We start from the raw sequence: 19,632 nt of genomic DNA on the forward strand, positions 1-19,632 counted from the left end.
AATTATTGGCCTAATCCTGTAAGGAAGGCAGGAAGGGAACATTCTGGTGTTGCTTACAGAAACTACCTCTCCATTAACCCTTATTACATTCTTGGCAGGACTAGACTTCCTGTCTCTGGAACTTCTCTGAAGTTTTTTTCCCCTCCTTTGCTGGTACTTTGCTTGTGTGGAGTGACCATTCAAAGTTACAGTGGCACTGAAAAAAGTGACTTATGACCATTTTTCACACTTACGACTGTTGTAGCATCCCCACAGTCATGAGAGGCCAGGCGAGGAGATGCGTGCCTCAATGTGAGTGATGTTGAGTTGGCCACACCCAGCCAGTCACATGACCACCAAGCCACGCCCACAGAACCAGTTGTTAAAAAATTTGAATCCCACCCCCAGACACATCCATCTCCAAGAGTCATCGATCATGCTCTCCAATAACCTTCTTACGCTCCGACAACTTTGGGCTACCGGGGTGATTATCTAGGCATTTAAGGAATGCCTTGTTTTCCCCCACTCCCTTTTTCTGGCCGCTAAAAAGACCAAAGGAGTATCTTTTTAGTTGACAGATTGCTTGATTTTGGCTTATTATATTGTATGAATCAAGCTGGTGTAATTCATAGCATAGATGTACAATCCACGGCCTACCATATATCTGATGCAGCTTCTTTCCTTCCTTCCCATTTCATTGCCTCACATACTTTGTGCCAGTACAATTCTTATTTTAATTATAAAACAGATTTCTAGAAGTAGCTGCTTCTGAAACAGTTGCCGAATTTAAAAAAGAATTGTAGACTCCTGAGGAACAACGAAACCCTCTCCAGTGGTGGCTCAGTGGTTAGAATGCAGTACAGGTAGTTCTCGACTTACAATAGTTCGTTTAGTTATGGTTCAGAGTTATAACAGCACTGAAAAATGTGACTTATGACCATTTTTCACACTTACCACCTTTGCAGCACCCCCATAAGTCACGTGATCAAAATCCAGATGCTTGGCAACTGGTTCATATTTATGACCTTTGCTGTGTCCCAGGGTCACGCGATCACCTTTTGCGACCTTCTGACAAGCAAAGCCAATGGGGAAGCCAGGTTCACTTAGCAACCCTATTAATAACTTATCAACTGCAGTGATTCAATTAACAACTATGGCAAGAAAAGTCATAAAATGGGGGCAAAGCTCACTTAACAAATGTCTCACTTAACAAGAGAAATTTTGGGCTCCATTGTGATTGTAAGTCGAGGACTACCTGCACTGCAGGCTAATTGTGCCGACTGCCAGCAGTTCAATCCTGACCGGTTCAAGGTTGACTCAGTCGTTCCATCCTTCCTGAGGTCAGTAAAGTGAGGAAACCAGATTGTTGGGGCAACGGGCTGATCATGTAAACCTAAAGAGGGCTCTAAAGCAGGGATCTCCAACCTTGGCACTTTCGCCTTGTGGACTTCAACTCCCAGAATTCCTCAGCCAGCGCATGCGCTGGCTGAGGAATTCTGGGAGTTGAAGTCCACAAGGCGTAGAGTTGCCAAGGTTGGAGACCCCTGCTCTAAAGCACTGTGAAGCGATATATAAGTCTAAGTGCTATTGCCTGTTATCACACCTGGCTAAAAAGACCCAACAATCATCCTAGTCCTACTCCTGAGAGATGCATCAGTTTTTTTAAGGCTTATTAAAAGGCAGGCAGAATAAGGGTGAGGTGGGGGCAGTGCTGCCCAGAGGGCAGGGGCTGAAAGAAAGAAGACGTGCTTCCTGGGTCTGCTAGAGGGCCCTGTTTAATCCATGAGACCCTGAGCATGCCAACTCTGTTTTAGCACCTGTGTCCGATCCCTGATTATAAAGGAGGAGGAGGAGAAGACAGGTGAGACTGACAAGAGATTTCTAAGATTTCTCTTATTTGTGATAACTCTGGACAGCTCACCCAATGAATCAATTAAAAAACAAACTATAAACACATCTAAAGAATAACTCCTTGTGCTCTAAACAACAGTTCACAGAATACCGAGTGTCGCCCTATCCAAATGGTTAGTCTCCTACACAACTAGGCCCCATGCCAGGTAGGCCTTTATAGGTAATAACCGGCACCAGAATTGTTCACCCAATTTAGTGGTAATCAGAGCTATATGGATGTAGTAAGACCTGCCCATAGCGGCTCACATTGTTACTTTCTGGATCAACTGAAGCTTCTATGTCTTCAAAGGCAGCCCCATATAAAGTGCATGGCAATAATCTGCATACGAGGTAGCCAAGGCATGAGTGATGGGAAGAGGATCTCCGAGTCCAGGAATGGGCTCAACTGATAACCAAAACAGATCTGGGCAATGGGCACAGCGGTTGCCAACTGTCAAGCGGATGCCGAGAATGCCCCTTTTTCCTTCCTGTTGGTCTTTTCTGCTGTTTGAAGCCTCTTCTTTCCTTATTCTTTGCTGCTTGTCTGCTTTTATCTTTTCTTTCCTTGTGCAGTCTTCATCCTTATCTTCATTTTCATACCCTCCCACCCTTTTCCTGACACAGAGAAACTTCTCAACCACATCCTTTCCCTTGACAGCCCAAAATCTCTATGAAGAATTACAGTATATACAGTATACCGTCTGTGTGATACAGTGTAGTTTTTTCCCCCCTATTTCGGGTTTTAGTCATGACCCCGATTTGCCTAAATTACCAATTAAGTTTGCATAGAAAACATCAGAAGGCAAATTAGTTATAAAGCCTTCTGTTGACCCCGTTTTCTCTTTCCATACGGCTTCGGCTAAGATTAAATGTCTTTAGCCACTGTTGCAACTTCAGAAATATTGAAATCTTCAGCATTAATTTTCACACTCCAGGACATCTACATAGCTCCGACATGCGTGGATGGTCATACCATGATCCATGGCAAGGACTGTTATCGTTTCCCTATGTGTTCTGTCTTGTGTTGGATGCACTGAACCATAAAGTAGGTCATAGGTAAGTCCTCAGCTTATGACCACAACTGGGACCAGAATTTTGGTCGCTAATTATGTGACCAGACCTGATGTTATCACCAGTCGTTCACTTTCTGCCTCAGAATAATCTGGCCCACCTAGCTCATTACCTACGCCTACCTCTAATGTGCAAAGATTTTCAGACCAACTTCTTTATATACTATTTTTAATCGTAAGGCTTTATGGCAGGGAGGGGCAACCTTTAAGAACCACAATTTCCATTTAAAAACAAACAAAGGGGAGTAGTTGTTATCATTGGAAGATTGTTGTGTGCCACGGAGGGACGACAAATTAAGATCTCACTGTGCAAAGCCAAAGCTACATTCCACCCCACCCCCCCCCGTTTTTCTTTCCTTTTTGCTTAACACTGCAAATCTGAGGGGGTCCTGCAGATTGTGTGCATCCCGGGGAGGCCTTTATCTTTGGGAGTCACATTGAGGTACTTCTCTGTGTAAAACCCTGGACCTCACTACTTAGTTAGGGACTGTCCCCAAGGTTTCTATCTGATTGGCAGCAGCTCTCCAAGGTCTCCTGTAGAAAAGGGCTTTTCTCACTCCTTGCTACCGGACTTTCCCAAGAGAACAAGGCAGGAATTAAATTCAAGGAGTTTTTGTTTGTAAAAAAAATAAACAAACTCGGCTGTTGAGCTTCGCCTCTTAAGGGAAACAAGGTCAAAGTGCAGAGCGGGAAGGAGAGACCTGCGATTCCATCCTCGGTCTTAGCACGTCAGAGCACCAACCTCCTCCTGACCACCCTGACCTTCCCCAAGGCAACCCGCACCAGCCTTACCTTACAGAGCACCAGTGCTTAAAAGCTAAGCCTAGCTCGTTATCGCGGCTTAACTCCAGAGAGATGTGAAGCATAAGGAGACTGCATGCCAAGGGTGACCCACATAGCAGGTGTGCCAGCCGAGTTGGACTGTGGGATCCCAGGCGTGGCTTGGGCCAGCGCCAAGCGGGGCAAAGGCGGATGGTGGACAGTGAAGGAGGGGCGGGAGGTTTTGTGCTGAAGAGAAGCTAGTTTAATAGACAAAGCGGAGTTAGCAGTGGAAGATGGCGGCAAGAAAGCCTCGGAAACTGGCAGAGATGACAAACTCTGTAGGAGGACAGGTTCAGAGTTAGAAGTGAGGAGGGGAGGAGGAGGGGGCAATGAAACATTAGGAGGAGGTGGAGTCCGAAGGGTGGCAGGTGGTGGGGCGCGGCTGAGGTGCTGGGCGTCGTTAGACGGTGCTGGATTGGGGGACACGTGGAATGATGGGGAGCTGGTGGCCACCTGCAGAGGATTCAAGCTTAGGAGGGTACAGCTGGAAACGGCACCGTTGCCAAAATGGAGAGAGGGAGTGGAGGATGAAAAGGAGGAAGTGGAGGGGGAGGGAGTGGAGGAGGAAGAGGAGGAGGCAGAAGGCACCACATGGTTAAAAATACCTGCAAACAGGAGAGAAAACAACCCTCAGCAGATGGACTTTATACAGCTCTCAGCGAGAGAAGCAAAACAAAAGCAGGCAGGCAAGCAATAATGCAGTATGAAAACAGCAGCAGGCAATGGGCAGTGGCAGTAAAATAAAAAATAAAAACACACAACCTAGCAGAAGAGAGACACACTTACCTCTTCCTTGCTCACATTATAGAAGCATCAAGGGGGAACTCCGTGGCTGAACTCAATACCCCAACACAACCCCCAGCGGAGATCAACACATGGACCCTGAGCAGTCAGAATCGTTTGAAAAGCTACCATTCATTCTAGGCCCACTCTCAAGATACATGCGGGGCTTTGTTTCCTGAAATTCTGAGGTGCCTCGGTTTAGAGAAAAGCCTAAAATATAATGCTGCAAAGTGTTCCCAGTCCCTCCTCGTCCTAGCTCATAGACACTCTCACAGAACTGATTAAAAGATGCTCCAGAAATTCAGCTACATGACAGGGATTCACAGGGATTTCTCACGAGATAAATCCAGGTGGAAAAAAGATTTCCAAAAGAAAGAAAGAAAATATCTGTCATCAGGATGAAGGGTGTGAAATACCAGGAAGGGTGGTGGAATCTGGCGCTGAATTCAGGATGGAAGGGCTTCTTCCCAAGGAACTAACAAGACAAATCAGCCTTGAGTCCTTGGTATGTAGAAAAGGTCTAGACCCACTCTGAACCTTCATAAGATTTATCTGATAGTTATGCAGTGTGTGCTTTAGTCTGGCAAGATTCCTGTCTATGGGTGAACAGCAATTAAGAAACTACACTGAACAATTCATCAGGTCGTTCTTGCTTCTTTGCACCTGACAGTATGTCGCTTTCAGTCATAGTGTGCCATGAATAAAGCTCAGCTTACCTCCAACTGTTCCACCTGTCATCCCGGGAGAGAAGTTCCCCATTGTGTGTGAGTTGGTCAGGCGGGTGGCAGCTGATGATACATGCACTAGGCTGGCGGCTGGCATTGAATTAAATAAGGACTGCAGTACCGAGGAGTTTGTTACCATGGGGCCAAGGGGGAACTGCGTGCCAGTGGTTAAGGAGTTCAAGAAAGGGTGGTGGGTCTGAGTAGAGGAGGCCGTGCTGGATGACTTGCCAGAGCTGGCTGCAGAGAGGCTTTTGCCATTGAGAAGGCCACCAGAGGGGACAGCAGCAGCAGCAGCAGCAGCAGCAGCAATGAACAGGTTGTGGCCGTTCTTGAACTCCACGTCTCGTTCCCGTCCTTTGCCGAATTTGTTGTTTAGCACCGAAGCCTTGTCTGAAGAGCCTCCCAGCCGGACACTCAGTTCGTTGGTCTCTTTGCCTTTCAGTCCTGACCAGCTGACATCTTCCCCTTTCCCACCGCCAAGGCTTTCTAGCTGCCTCTTGCCCAAGAATGGATTTGTCTCGGAGACTCCAGACTCTTTGTTCCTTTGTACAAGGAAACCCAGGGAGGAGCCCCCCAGAGCCGTCACCACGTCAGCAGTTTTGTGAGAAAGTGAAGCACCATCAGTAAAGCTATGTAAACCAACGTCTGCCGACAGCCCGCCGTTGTAAGCAAATCCATTCATGGCATTGGTACTTTGGCCAAGCCCATCCGATGCAGTCATGTGTTTCCTTGCATGCGTGCCAGCCTTGTCCCCCGCCATGTTATCATCAGAAGATGGTCTGAAGGCAAAGAGGGTGTTCTGATTCAGGGACGCAGCCGACGCTTGCAAGGGGCTGTCTGCCCTTTTGGAAAGATTGATGTCAGAAATTGGAGAAAAGGTTGACTTCCACTTGCTGCTGTTCATGCTTTCAGTAGCTTGCTTTCTCCCAGCTGAGTTGAAGCCTGGTTTGCAAAGACAGAAAACGTAGGCATCAGTTCAGGAGAATGTGTTCCCCCTTTTTGGGGAGAGAAATAAAATTAAACAAGGGGCCTGTTTTTAGACAGGGTTGGCTTTTTTAAAAGATCCCAAGGAGAAAATGCTAGACTGTCTACCAGAATTCTGGAGCTAGGAACCTGCCATACATAAATCGTCTACTGTGCAAGGACTCGTAATGGAAAGAGAGCGACTTCTGTGACTTCTGCATTCGTCACAATTAGAGAACAGCAGCCCATCTTGGTTGGATCAAAATCCATTCAGTCCAGCACTATGGCTTCTAAAAATAGTCACCCAGATTCATACCACAAAAGATACGTTGACTTAGAACAGAGCACAAGCTATCTGAACTCAGCCATCAACTCAATGATTAAAACTATGAGGGCCAGCAGTTTCACATCTTTTGAAATAGTATTTCCGTCACTACCTAAACTTAGATGCTCACCTGTTTTTTTTAAACACTTCACAGTGAATTCACACATTTTGATTTCAGTAACAGCTATTGGACCATGATGCTTCGGGTGAATTGTGTTAATGCTGGTAACAGGTTTGCAGGTTTTTTTAGTTTTTTTTTCCCCACAGAAATCTACATCTATTCTAAATTCACAGCAACATAGCAGAACAAAAAACATGACCATCAGCGAACCAAACTACCTACCAGACTGAAGCTGAGGGAAAAATGGGAAGCTGGGCCACATGCCAGGCCAACAATTTTTTGTGGCTCCTTGCTTTCTTGAACATTTTTAGAAAGGCTTTATGACAAGGAGATAACCACAAGTGGTAGAGTTTATTTCTATCCTTGTCCTTGTCAATCCATTTTGTCTTATCAAATGCCCACCCGCTGGTCTACAAACTTACTATTTTCCAGCGGCTTTTGTGGAGATTTGCTTTCCAGAGATATTGTCGCAATTTTTCTTTCAATTCTAGGAAAGGAAAAAAGGATTCTTTGATTAATATACAGACATGTTAGAAAACACAGGTCATGGATCCTCCAAGAGGATAATAACACAAAACGGACACCCACAGCCATGATGGTACAGTGGTAAGAATGCAGTCCTGCAGGCTAATACTGGTGACCTCCGGCTACCAGCAGTTCGATTCTCACCAGGCTCAAGAGTAACTCAGCCTTCTATCATTCTGGGGGCGGTAAAATGACAACCCAGATTGTTGACTCTGTAAACCATTTAGAGGGGACTGTAAAGCACTGTGAAGCAGTATATAAGTCTTATTGCTATTGCCCAAGTCCTAAAAGAACCCCAAAATGGCTGAAAATCTAATATTAAATTGTTCTGTATGATCTGAACCCAACACAACATCCATGAAAAGAGCCCCAACTCACAGCTGGAAGTTTGCTCATCTGACAACTGGAGTCGGGCAGCCAATAAATATAAAGAAAGAAAGTAAGAAACTACTGCCACCGGAGCTTCAGAAAGCACTTGATTGCAGTTAGTGCCTCAAAACAGTATGTTACCAAATATTAGGTTGTGGTCCTCGAGGTACAATGGTAATTGGAAGCAAAATTTGCATTGTTAAGTGATGTGATTGTAAAGTGTGATGAGATATTACATCACGCTGTGACAGCAATACCAGTCCCCACTGCTGTAATTAAGCGAGGACATCATGTGACCATGACCTCTAACTGCCCCTTGGCTTCCAACAAGCAAACTACCAAACAAAGGAATTATTTGTAGCTCAGGGCTGAACTGTAGGATCCTTGGTGTTCTTTGAGCTTGGTTGTTTGCTTGCAGACATTTCAAGCATATTAAATAGGGAGGTCCTCATAATCATTTTAGTTTGAGATTCCTGTGGATTATAGTTCTAGAATGAAAAACCAAACACTACATTCATCAGGTCTCTTTGCTGTAATGCCAGGGAATTTTACCTAAGCCCTTAACACCCTTCAGGAATTTAATTTAACACACTACTGTTTGTTATGGTTTCTAATAAAATGTGTTCTTTCCCCTCCTGAGAGAAAATCAGACAATAATTAAGAATGATGATAGGTTACATGTTATTAAAAGACCATTATATTATGACAGTAATCAAACCCAGAATTACAGTCATGTCACAGAGGTTGTAAGGTGAGGCATCATGTGATAAGACCAGGTTTTTCGATTTTTTTTTGTGGCAATCATTAAGTGGACACCCATGGTCTTTAATGACCACTGTGGCTATTAAGCGAACACAACAGTCATTAAATGAATCTGCTTTTCCCACTAGGCACTTTTTGACAGAAACTGGAAGTAAATCTGGAAAGTGGCAAAGAAGTCACAAATTGCAGGCAAACAGATACAAACATGAGTCAGTTGCCAAGTGCACAAAATGCGATCAAGGGACCACTAGGTGTATACATGGCCACCATAACTTTGAAAACGTTGTTGTAAGTAGTTCTGGGGAAGTCTGTCGTAATTTCCAACAGTCATTGAAGCGACCGGTTATAAATCCAGGATTATTTCTAAATGCTGAGAATTTAAGTCAGTCCCTACAAGACAGCAAACATCACTAGGGCGTGATTTTAATAAGGGGACACAAAGGAGAAGTAATAGTTTCAAAAGTCACATCAAAAGTGGGATCAAGAACATATTACAAATGCACAGTATTATTACATGGTAAGTGTTTATGGAGATTCTCAGTCATCCAGGACATGGTTGTCCCAAGGGTGCTTTTTTTTTTTTTCCCCAAGAAGCAACTGGACTTTCTTTGAAGACATTTTGCTTCTCATCCAAGAAGCTTCTTCAGCTCTGATTGGATGGTGGGGAATGGGAGGATTTATACTCCTTGCAGATAGCTGGTTTGCATTCTTTTAGCAGGTCCTTAAAGTTCCAAGTGACCTTAATTGACTCGCTAAAAGAATGCATATGTCCAGCTGTCTGCAAAGAGCATAAAACTTTCCATTGTCCCACCATCCAGTCAGAACTTAAGAAGCTTCTTAGATGAGAAGCGAAATGTCTTCAAAGAAAAACCAGAAAGTACAGTCACTTTGCCTGTCGAAAAAATAAAAGCACTTTTATTACATGGTAAAGTAACCTAAAACACGTTTTCAAACTTAAGCACAGGCTTAAGGAAAGAAATGCTGTGGGATCTGAGACCATATGTTGCTTGAAGCAGCCCCTCACGCCAGGACTGCACCTGCTACTACTCACCTGGTGCTGTTATGGTCATCCTCCAGACTCTGTTCTTCATCAGAGGTGAGCGGGGAGTAATGGATGCCATTGGTCTGAATTAGAGGCTTCTCCTTTTTCAGCACAGGTGGCTGATCATTGTCCTGATATGGAACAGGAGAATTCTTCAGGGAGTTTTCGGGGGAAGAAATGGCTGTTATTTCTAAAGGCTGGTTAATGTTGCTGACCTGAGGAGGGAAGACAAAAAGAGAACATTTAAGGATTGAAAAAAGACAAGGGGCGGGAAGAAAGAGCTAACTGTGTTTCTAGGGATTCTGCTTTTAAAGACAGCTGTCGGGGTTCCAAAAATTGCCCGTTTCAATCCCTATTAAAAGCTGCCAACAGCATTACTCAGCTTTGGAGAAGAGAAAGGAAATACATTATTTTTTAGGTGGAGAGTTATTACAAGTAGTCCTCAGCTTAGGGTCATCCACTTAAGTGACCATTTGAAGTTATGACAGTGCTGAAAAAAAGTGACTTACAAGTGTTCCTCATGCATACATGTCATAGCATTCCACAATCCTGAAATTACGGTCCAGGTGGTTGGCAATAGCAACAACACTTAGACTTATATACCACTTCATAGTGCTTTATCTCTAAGCAGTTTACAGAGTCAGCCTCTTGCCCCCAACAATTTGGGTCTTCGTTTTACCGACCTCAGAAGGATGGAAAGCTGAATCAACCTTGAGCTGGTCAGAATCTAACTGCTTGGCAGTGAACAGTGAGTTAGCCTGCAATACTGCATTCTAACTACTGTGTCACCAGGGCTCCTGGCAAACAGCCTCTTTTCCATTTCTAAAAAATTGTTCCTTAGACCAGGAGTGGGCAACTACGGCCCCTTTACGACCTATGGACTTCAATTTCCAGAATTCCTGAGCCAGTATCACCGTCTCAGGAATTCTGGGAGTTGAAGTTCACAGGTATTGAGGGGCCATACTTGCCCACTCTTGTCTTACACTGCAAGTTTACAATTCTTTAGGGAAGGGTGGAAAATCTGTGCCATGCCAGCTGGCTTTGTTAGGATGAATAACTTGCCTAAGATTTAGGTCAGAAATGAGGAACTTGTACCATAGGACCAAACTGAGCTGAGTAGGCCTTCCTATTTAGATTATAAAACCTCAAGGAAGATCCCAACCTGTCATATTGCTTCCCTCTACAGGAGAAAGTGAGCACTATTCCTTGCCTTTTCCTATATATACAGAAAAGCAACTTAATTTCATTCACAGTTAGGATGGCAGAAATTAATGTAAGGAGTTATAAGAAACACTAAGGAGATTATTCAAAACAAGGCTACCAAAACTTTCCAAACTTTTTATAGTTCCCTGATTAACAGATTCTCAAAGGGAACCATACAATTATCTTTGGTGCATGATAAAACACTATACATGCTATTTATCCAGCTATTCAAATACAGGTAATCCTTGACTTACGAGTACAATTGAGCCCAAATTTTCTGTTCTTAAATGAGACATTTGTTGAGTTTTACCCCCATTTTACAATCTTTCTTGCCAAGGAATCAATGCAATTGATAAGTTAATAACCCGGTTGTTAAGTGACTCTGACTTCCCTAGTGCCTTTGCTTATCAGGAGGTTGCAAAAGGTGATCACATGACCCCAGGACACTGCAAACGTCATAAATATGAATCAGTTGCCAATTTTTATCACATGATCATGGGGAGACCACAATAGTTGTTAAGTGTGAAAAATGGTCATAAGTCACTTTTTCAGTGATGTTTTAACGTTGAATGGTCACTAAATGAATTGTTGTAAATAGAAGTCTACCTGTAATTTCCAAAAGATCATCAGTCTATGAAAAATCCTATTGGTCATCATTCAGGAAACAATTTCTAATTATGTTGGAATCTATCTTAAGCCAAATAGGCTATATGTTTATCAACCTCTGCACCATTTCCCATGATAAACACTCTTCTGGGGATGAAGCAGGTTTGAACTCAAAGGCAGGCCCAAGAGTTTCAGCTTATGCAAGTTTGAAAATTATTTTTAATTATGTTTTCATATAATTGTGTAATCATTGCTCAAATAAAACAACGGACTGACTGATACTAAGATTTAACCTAGGATCTTCTATTAACAAAACAATTGGTCAATAACCTAACATCCATCTTCAAAATAAATTTTGGCTTTGGTTATCCGTTAAGGCAGGGGTCCCCAACCACCGGGCAGTGGACCGGTACTGGTCTGTGGAACATTTCCTACCGGGGCGCTGGTTTGCTGTGCGCCGCCATCTTGTTTGACGAGAAAGTGCTTCCGGGTGAGCTTTTCCGGTTGGAAAGCGGCGTTTGGGTCCTGAAGGAATCCTCACGCCTTAGTTTCATCAAAGGGGGGGGCTTCGAACGAAACTAAGGTGCAAGGATTCTTTCAGCACCCAAGGCAAGGCGAGCCGAGCGACCATCCCGAAGCGAAACCCATCGACAAAGGTACCAAGGAGGAGTTGAAGGTGGCGGGGGACGGCTGGCCGGCCGGTCGCTCGGCTCGCCTTGCCTTGTCATGCGTGCTGATGCCGGTACCGGGCCGTGGATCATTTTGTGATGCCAGTACCGGGCTGTGGCACAAAAAATGTTGGGGGCCACTGCGTTAAGGCTTTATTTTAGGTGGGCAAAATGATCTGGTCTTAAAACTGCAGAGCTCAAACCTCGATTCTCACCATGGAGTTGATATTAAGGGGAGATCCAGAAGGCTGTGCAAAGAGCCCAGCCATGGGGGGCAATGATTTGCGTTTGGGTGACACCCCGGAGTTCACACTCGGCATTCCTGTGGAGGACCGCTTCCTCCGGCCACGCTTCTTCCCATCTTGCATGTATGCCTGGCCACAATCTGCCCGGATACTTGTGGTGAGGGGGCTGTGCTTGTTTGATGGAGAATGTTTGAGGGTTCCTGTGGCAGGGGAGATGGTGAAGATGATCCTTCGTTTGCTCTCACTCTCAGGGTCAGAAAAGGCAGAGTCCGATGGAGGGTCTCCTCTGGCGTTTTCGGCAAACATTTTTTGAGTCTCTATGTACTGCAGTACCCCTCCCAAGCTCTGGGAGATGCCGTTCAACCTTGGGCTTGCAGAATGCTGGTGCGCAGGGGAGTTTTGTCCAGAATTCCGTGAGGACGATGTAAGCAAGGAGGGATGCTGTGGAGTAGAACTTCGAGACCCAGTGGAGTTGAACAAGCTTCCTGAACTGGACACTTCCTCCATAGCTACACTGTCAGCAGCCGGGTTCAATGGGCCAGGGCTATTTGGAACTGTGCCGCCAATTGGTGCAGAGCCAGACATGTAAGAAAAACCTGTGTAATGAGGAATGAAAAAAATTAGATATCAGGGGAATTGGTTAATTGTTTTAGCCACTCTTCACATTTTTGTTTATTTATTAAATATATATGCTGCCTATCTCTCTGATAAGGCAACTTTGGGCAGCTTACAAATCATAGAAAGATAAATAGAAAGTTTAAAAAGATAAAACTATGCAAATTAAAACATGTAAAACTATGCATACGAGTTACCTTATAGGGGAGACGGTAAATAAAATTTTAATAAATAAAATAAATGCATATATGTTGCTCTGTAAATTAAGATCTTCAAGAGAGGTTCTTTACAGATATTCCTGGCATTAGAGTGCCATTAGAGGCTAAATCCTGGAGAAATAGCTTTCTTCATGCTATTTACAATGAATATCAGGCATTCTCTCCAAAGTGGATCAACTGATCCCTACCCTCTCAAACACACCACCTACTGTAAATTGGAAAGCAGCAGTAGGAAAAGAAGGAGCTCACCTGAGGTAGCCAAGGTCAGTGGCTTGTTACCAGCAGCAGTGCTAATGCTGTTATGAGAACTAGCACCAAATTGTTTTTCAAGTGTTGAAAAGGAATCTCGGTTCTGATGGACAGGGCTAGGTGTGCTTCTCTGAAAGAAGAAAGGGAGAAAAAGGAGATGGTTGGAAAAGGAAGCATAATAAAATTAACTTTGGTTAAAAAAAAAGGTACTTTTTAAAATTACTATGCTTGTGTAAAGTTAGAGTGCTGGTAAGTAGTGGTCAGAAACAAAGTAAAACACAGTTACATTCAGAACTCTATTTTTCTAGGAGGAAGCATTTCTCTTTGCAGATAACAGCAACAGTTTTAAACCATGTCAAACTATTTAGCCATCTCAGTTGTCTACTCTGCTTAGCAGTCATTCTCTGCCCATCACCCTTGACCTAACATTCTAGCCCATGGATTATATGTGGTCACATCCTTTTTCGAAGCCCTCAGAGACCCTCTAACTATGATGGCTGCAAGCAAATGACATGGCTTCCCATTGTACTGAGGTTGCGCACAAATAAACGCTAGGGTGTCAGGCGTTAATAGCAATGACATAATTTAAGAGGTCCAAACTGTGAAAAAAACATGGAAAAATCAGGCTCTGGCCACATGCGTGATGCAGTGCGCTCATTATAAAGCATTGCTCCATGCACTGCTGCCTTCAATCTCCACAAAAATTTTAAGTGCAACCCAGAGCCGTTAAAGGATTGGCTATCCTCATCCTAGCCACTGAAATCAGGACTGAACCTGGGATGTCCTCTATGCAAAATCTGTGGTCAGTCATTCAGCTATAGTTGTGTTATCTAGGAAAGACGATATTCTATACAATCAGTATCACCCACAAGGTTATTGTCATTCACATACCAAGTATTTAAACTAGCCTTTATTCAAATAGTTACTTTTTAACAGCTTGACAACTTCAACAACAAAACCAGAAGCTAGAACAAAGCTGCTCAAAGTAGCTTAAGCGCTGAACACAGATTTAACAACCTCCTTTTATAGCACATTATAGAAAGCAAATAGATATATTGGATAAATGAAAAATATAAGAGTGATTTTAAAAAAGAAAAAAGGTGTAATTTCTTAGGAATCAGTCATCATGTATCGAATTTAAAAAGATTTTTTGAAGTGGTTTAGTAAGTTCAGTTAAGAGGCAGCAAGAAACAAAACTATATGGTCTAATGCTTAAGGCATCGGTGTGGAAACTGGGAGACTAAGAGTTCTAATTCCGCCTTAGGGATGAGAGCGGCTGGGGGACTTTGGGCCAGTCGCTCTCTCTCTTAATCCAACCCACCACATAAGATAGTTGCGGGGAAAATAGGAGGGGAAAGGAATATTAGGTATATTTGCTGCCTTGGGTTATTTGTACAAATAATAAAAGCAGGATAAAAATAGACAAATAAAGTATCCGAGGGAAGCATACTCCCTTACCATACATCGCACTTAAAGAATGCTATAAATTCACTGTAATATGGTATAATTGGCTTTACAGCAAGGGTTATGGGGAGGGGGGGGAAACAAAGTACCCCTACTCACCACCTTCTCAACACGGCTAGGAAGGACTACGCTGGCCAAAGGAATACTAACAGGGAGTTTATTGGGCTGCACTGTGCTGAGGGGGATACTGATGGGAAGGCTGGTGATGGTCTCCCCATTATTCGCAGACGTCCTCTCGCGCAAAGCCTGCAAACATACAAAGCAGACAATGCCAAAAATGCAGCTTGCATCATCAGCCAGTGCTTCTGGGCCATGGCTGTTGGCCGAGTACTCGGTGCAAGGAGGCGTTCTGAAGAATTGCAAGCATTTCCCCCGTCAAACAAACCCCACCCCCCAAAAAAATGTTCTTACAGATGCAGACAAGGTCAATTGCATCAGCCAGCCAACATAGACACACACATACCGCACAAACAGTTCATGTTTTACTTAATGATCTAATAGGGAAATATAACCGCAATGGTGTCGCTCGCCCAACTAAAACACTTACCACGCCAAGTGTTTATACTTAGCAGCTGTGTTTAGGATTGCTATGGTGCATGAGGAAATATTTCCATAACCTTGTGTCACTGTGGCAAAGAGTATATAGTAAATTTACAGCTAAGTCATATTGCACAAGAGATGGTTCGCCTTTTTTCCAAACTTATGCCCTTCAGTTGGAATCACAACCTATTGGCTTATACCAACTGGGAATTACAGCACTGCTGTTCTAACGTCTCTAGAGGGATCCAGGCTGTGGAAGTCTGAGCAAGCTATTGCTGATTGAATAATAACAACACATATACAGCGCAGAATGCTATTCTAGCTCTGATCAGGACACAAAAAGCGAGAATGTAAGTCTGAAGAATATTCCCTACTTTCCCTGGTTACTTTAGCCATAAAGTTTATATACGTGCGCATACAGGATATAAATACGGGTAGCCCTCGTCTTACGACCACAGTTGAATCCAAAATTTCTATTGTTAAGTGAGATATTTGTTAGGTGAGTGTTGCCCCATTTTACGAACTTTATCGCCTCAGTGGTTAAGTGAATCACTGTAGTTGATAAGTTAGTAACCTGGTTGTTAAGTGAATCTGACTCCCCCATGGACTTTGCTTGTCAGAAAGTCGCAAAAAGACACTAAACAGTTACAAGTTGAGGACTACCTGTCTCTTTGAAAATGATTTGTTCCTCCTGCACACACAAGCACAGCATCCCTTTTTCTGCTTATTAGTTAAGTATTTTTTTTATTTTTACATAAGCCTGAAAAAAAAGGGTGCTAACTCTTATATCTGCAGGATTTTTTTGGTGCAGTTTGCAATTTTTAAAAAATGGGTATAGTGTAAACAACTTACAGAAAAAGATTCTTGAGAATACACTATTATTACAAAAAATAATCTGCAAAACTCTGATAGGGAATAGCGTGCATTTTAAAAATGCAAACAGAAGATTTGCAAACCAATAAGAAAGCATGAGGGGGCAAAATTATAGTCCAAAACAAAGAAGTGATTAGAGTTAGAAAAGAGCAATTCTGTTCGATCTATGTATGATTGCTTCATAACCAGACTCTACAACGGAATGGCAGATTTAGTTTGAATGGAATTCAGATTGCCATTGATGTGAATTATGGTCATGAAAATGATAGTTCATTTCATGTTGTAATCCACCCAGAGTCACGTGATAGCAAGATAGGTGGCATATAAATTTAACAAACCAGTAAGTAAATTATTCTGGAATGGCGAACTTATAGCCCAAATTCTGTCAAGATGTTAAAGCCTGCAAGTGAAGGATGCTGGGAGTTATATTTTAATCAACTAATGGAGGAATTGGTTCCTAAATAAAAGGAAACCATAGAAGGGAAGAGATGGGAACTAGGTCTGGTCTCATGCTGCCCATTACACAGCTGTGTTTTGGAGTTCATGAATTTATCTGCACCTGTTTCTACAACAGTGCATCTGATTTAAATAGTTATGCCATCATGTTTACTTCAATTTGCAAACAAATTATGCCTCATTTTTTAATCAAGCTTGATTACAATTTGGCGCTTGATTACAAAGCCCATTTAAACTTGAAGGAGACACAAAACAAGATATATTCTCTTCCTCTTCCACACCTCATCAAGAATAAGCACTGTATTTTATAATACTTTATAATTCAATAAAAATGTTGACTGGGAAAAGAATAAGCTTTGTGTAGATTCATAAAACATTTAAGACGCAGACAAATGTATTTCACATTAGGAATTTAAATATTGGGACTTTAGCCTGAGCTTTTCTTTAGTCCAGCCGTACGGGTTTTTTTGCATTTCATTTTGGCTAGAAAAAATACAAATCAGACTTGCACATAACTCTACCAGTAATCCTGGTTTAACAAAGTATCATAAACGTAATAAACTAATAGAGTGCTTGTTGCACACAGTCCATTTGGCACCACACGTATCTAAACCTGAGATTATTAATATAATTAAATCATAATTACAAATTTTTAGTTGAGATTAATGTATCATAATCCCAGGTTAAGATGTGATTCAAGTTTTCTCCTTTTTGATTGCTGTTCCCTTGCGGTTTATTTACTACAATAGCCAATTGTTAACAGTACTTGCATCAATGCACTGTTCATGATCTGATTTATTTCTGAGTGTTATGGATAAAGACAGTTACAGAAGTAACTGTATTTGTGCTGGTTCAAGATGCTACAACTAATCCTCAACTTACGACTGTAATGGAACCTGCCCATTATGGCTGTAAGTCATGATGGTGGTAAAGTGGGTGACCTATGTGACTGATCCTGATGACAGTCGCAAGTGCGGTAATTGTAAAGCAAATCCATTGTTCCCTATGGAGTGTTTTTGTGAAAACCGCAGTTACATGTCTGTGAAATACTGCAAAGGCCACAAACGCAGGCCAGTTGCTGAATCTCGGACATGCATTCATCTGACTGTGGCAAAGAGGTTGACAGAACTATGGAACCAGGTTGTAAGTACTTTTTTGTGAGTCCATTCTAACTTCAAACAGTCGTAAGCAATTGGTCATAAATCAAAGGCTATCTGTATTTGGTTCTTCTACTCAGCGATTGCATCCCCTAAGTCCACCTCAGTCGTGTTAATTTTTGACCCTTAGCATGCACTCCATTTGCACCACGAGTTCCCACTCAGTCGCTGCTGCTCGGTACAAGAACAGCCCCGAGAGGTTCAGAGGCATCATCCCAAAATTCCTTACCTTCTCATTCCCAGCTGGGAAGGTTGCTGGGGAAGAGGGTCTGGCTTCCAGGGGGCTCATCTTCATGCCGTTTGATACTGAAGGGCTTTGAAATGGAAGGCCATTTTCTTTTAAATGTTCAGCCCTGAAACGTAAAACAAAAAACTTCTGAAGGTTTCTGCTTGGTTAAAAACAAAGATTTTTGCAGTGCATCCTTTAGCAAGAAAGAAATGCAGAGAAAGCCCTTCTTCCGTGTGTCAGAAAAAAAATGTTTCTGATAGCTTGGTTTTCTTCAAAAAGGCTCACTGTTTACATCTTAACAGCTTAATAGATTTCTAATGGGAAGAAATGGTTCGTTAGATAATATTTGATGCATCAAGGTAGTAGAATTATTATGCCTTTTGAAAACGGAAAAGACACTGCAGGCTCCATCCCAGACCAACTGTTATCTATGCCCAAAATGGCTGCTAAGGAAGATATTGGAGGGGAGGGGGGAAATGTAGTTTCAAAGACCGTTATCTGCCACCCTCTCTTTCTCTTCCATCCGCAGAATGCTTTCTGGTTCTTCTACTGACTGAGGGATGCAGCTTCCTTCTAAACACAGAGGCATTCTTAATAAAAGCGAGTCTGGAGGATTGTGCTCTGCCAACTTCCCATGTACTTTCAGAGTTTCCCCATTCAGGATTCAGCTAAAGGCAGCACCCATACACAGAGTATCCATCCTCCATAGCTACCCAGAGTGCCACTCTTACCCCAAAGGTAACTTCCAATCCTAGATAGTATATATGGTTCATGGTTGTAGTACTGAGAAAGCTAGTTTTGTATAATGGCCAGGTTTACTTAGCAACCATATTATTACCTTAACAACTGCAGTGATTCACAACTACTGTGATAAGAAAGGTCGTAAAATGGGGCAAAATTCACTTAAAGACTGTTCGCTTAGCAACAGAAATTTTGGGCTGGATTGTAGCCGTAAGCTAAGGATTACCTGCAGTGATAATTCACTCAATTACCACCAAAGGGGGGTGGGGGGAGAATATGACCTAACCACCCGGCTCCTCACCTCTGATGGTTCTCACTGGGTGCTGTTTTTCCACTGCCTATGTGGTCTTGGTTCAAATGCCTCCGGAGGGCGATCTTAGCTGGAGAAAACCTGGTATAATCTGGTAGGGATAAATTTGAGCCTTTGTCCAGCTTCTGTCTGCAGCTATGGATCGGGGTGCAAGGAATTATGTCTTGGTCCACGTGGGCAGGTGGATATTGAGGAGTCGTCTGCTTAGAAGCTGGCCGGCTGAGTGCATTGTGAATTTCGTAAGGTGTGGCATGGCCATTTATGGACAGTTCGGGACTCATGCCATTGACCTGGGGCACGGGAAACTTGGGGCACTCCAGCTCCAGGTGAAGCGTGCTGTGGTCAGGCTCTGCCTCCCGGTTCAGGTGGTTTTTGTGGCGGGGCTGGGCTGGCAGCGATTCGTCAGAAGGCATGTAGGATTTCAGCTGCAGGAGTTCCTGCTGCCTTTGGCTTTTCTCAAGCTCCACAATGCTGATCTTTAAAATGATAGGAGGGAGAAGAACATTAATAAAGGTTATTATCATAAGCGTCTATGGAGATTCTCAATCATCCAGGTCATGGTTGTCGCAAAGGGGCTTTTCCAAAAGGCAATAGGACTTTCTTGTTTTTTTGTTTTTCCTTGAAAGCGTTTTGCTTCTGATCCAAGAGGTTTCTTTGGTTCTGACTGAATGGTGGGGAATAG

General features: G+C 43.1%; 1 protein-coding gene across 8 annotated transcripts in view; it reads right to left on the minus strand.

Annotated features, from left to right (window-relative positions):
- Window positions 1–19,632, minus strand: part of DOT1L (DOT1 like histone lysine methyltransferase) — a 76,417-nt gene that overhangs the window by 3,768 nt on the left and 53,017 nt on the right. For 3 of the 8 annotated variants that reach the window (XM_026698984.2, XM_026698983.2, XM_087922732.1), the window contains 9 exons: window positions 18,942–19,426; window positions 17,900–18,023; window positions 14,744–14,890; window positions 13,181–13,310; window positions 12,069–12,694; window positions 9,386–9,591; window positions 7,101–7,165; window positions 5,261–6,211; window positions 3,732–4,366 (listed from right to left, as the gene is read on the minus strand). In XM_026698984.2, the coding sequence (XP_026554769.1) occupies window positions 3,771–4,366; window positions 5,261–6,211; window positions 7,101–7,165; window positions 9,386–9,591; window positions 12,069–12,694; window positions 13,181–13,310; window positions 14,744–14,890; window positions 17,900–18,023; window positions 18,942–19,426 (3,330 nt within the window). In that variant the 3' untranslated portion in view covers window positions 3,732–3,770. The remainder of the gene's footprint in view (window positions 1–3,731; window positions 4,367–5,260; window positions 6,212–7,100; window positions 7,166–9,385; window positions 9,592–12,068; window positions 12,695–13,180; window positions 13,311–14,743; window positions 14,891–17,899; window positions 18,024–18,941; window positions 19,427–19,632) is intronic. The other 5 variants (XM_087922733.1, XM_026698986.2, XM_087922735.1 and 2 more) reach the window with 3 other exon arrangements.

This window comes from Pseudonaja textilis, chromosome 1 (assembly GCF_049901715.1).
Source record: "Pseudonaja textilis isolate UNSWEBS1 chromosome 1, rPseTex1.2, whole genome shotgun sequence".
NCBI lineage: Eukaryota > Metazoa > Chordata > Lepidosauria > Squamata > Elapidae > Pseudonaja > Pseudonaja textilis.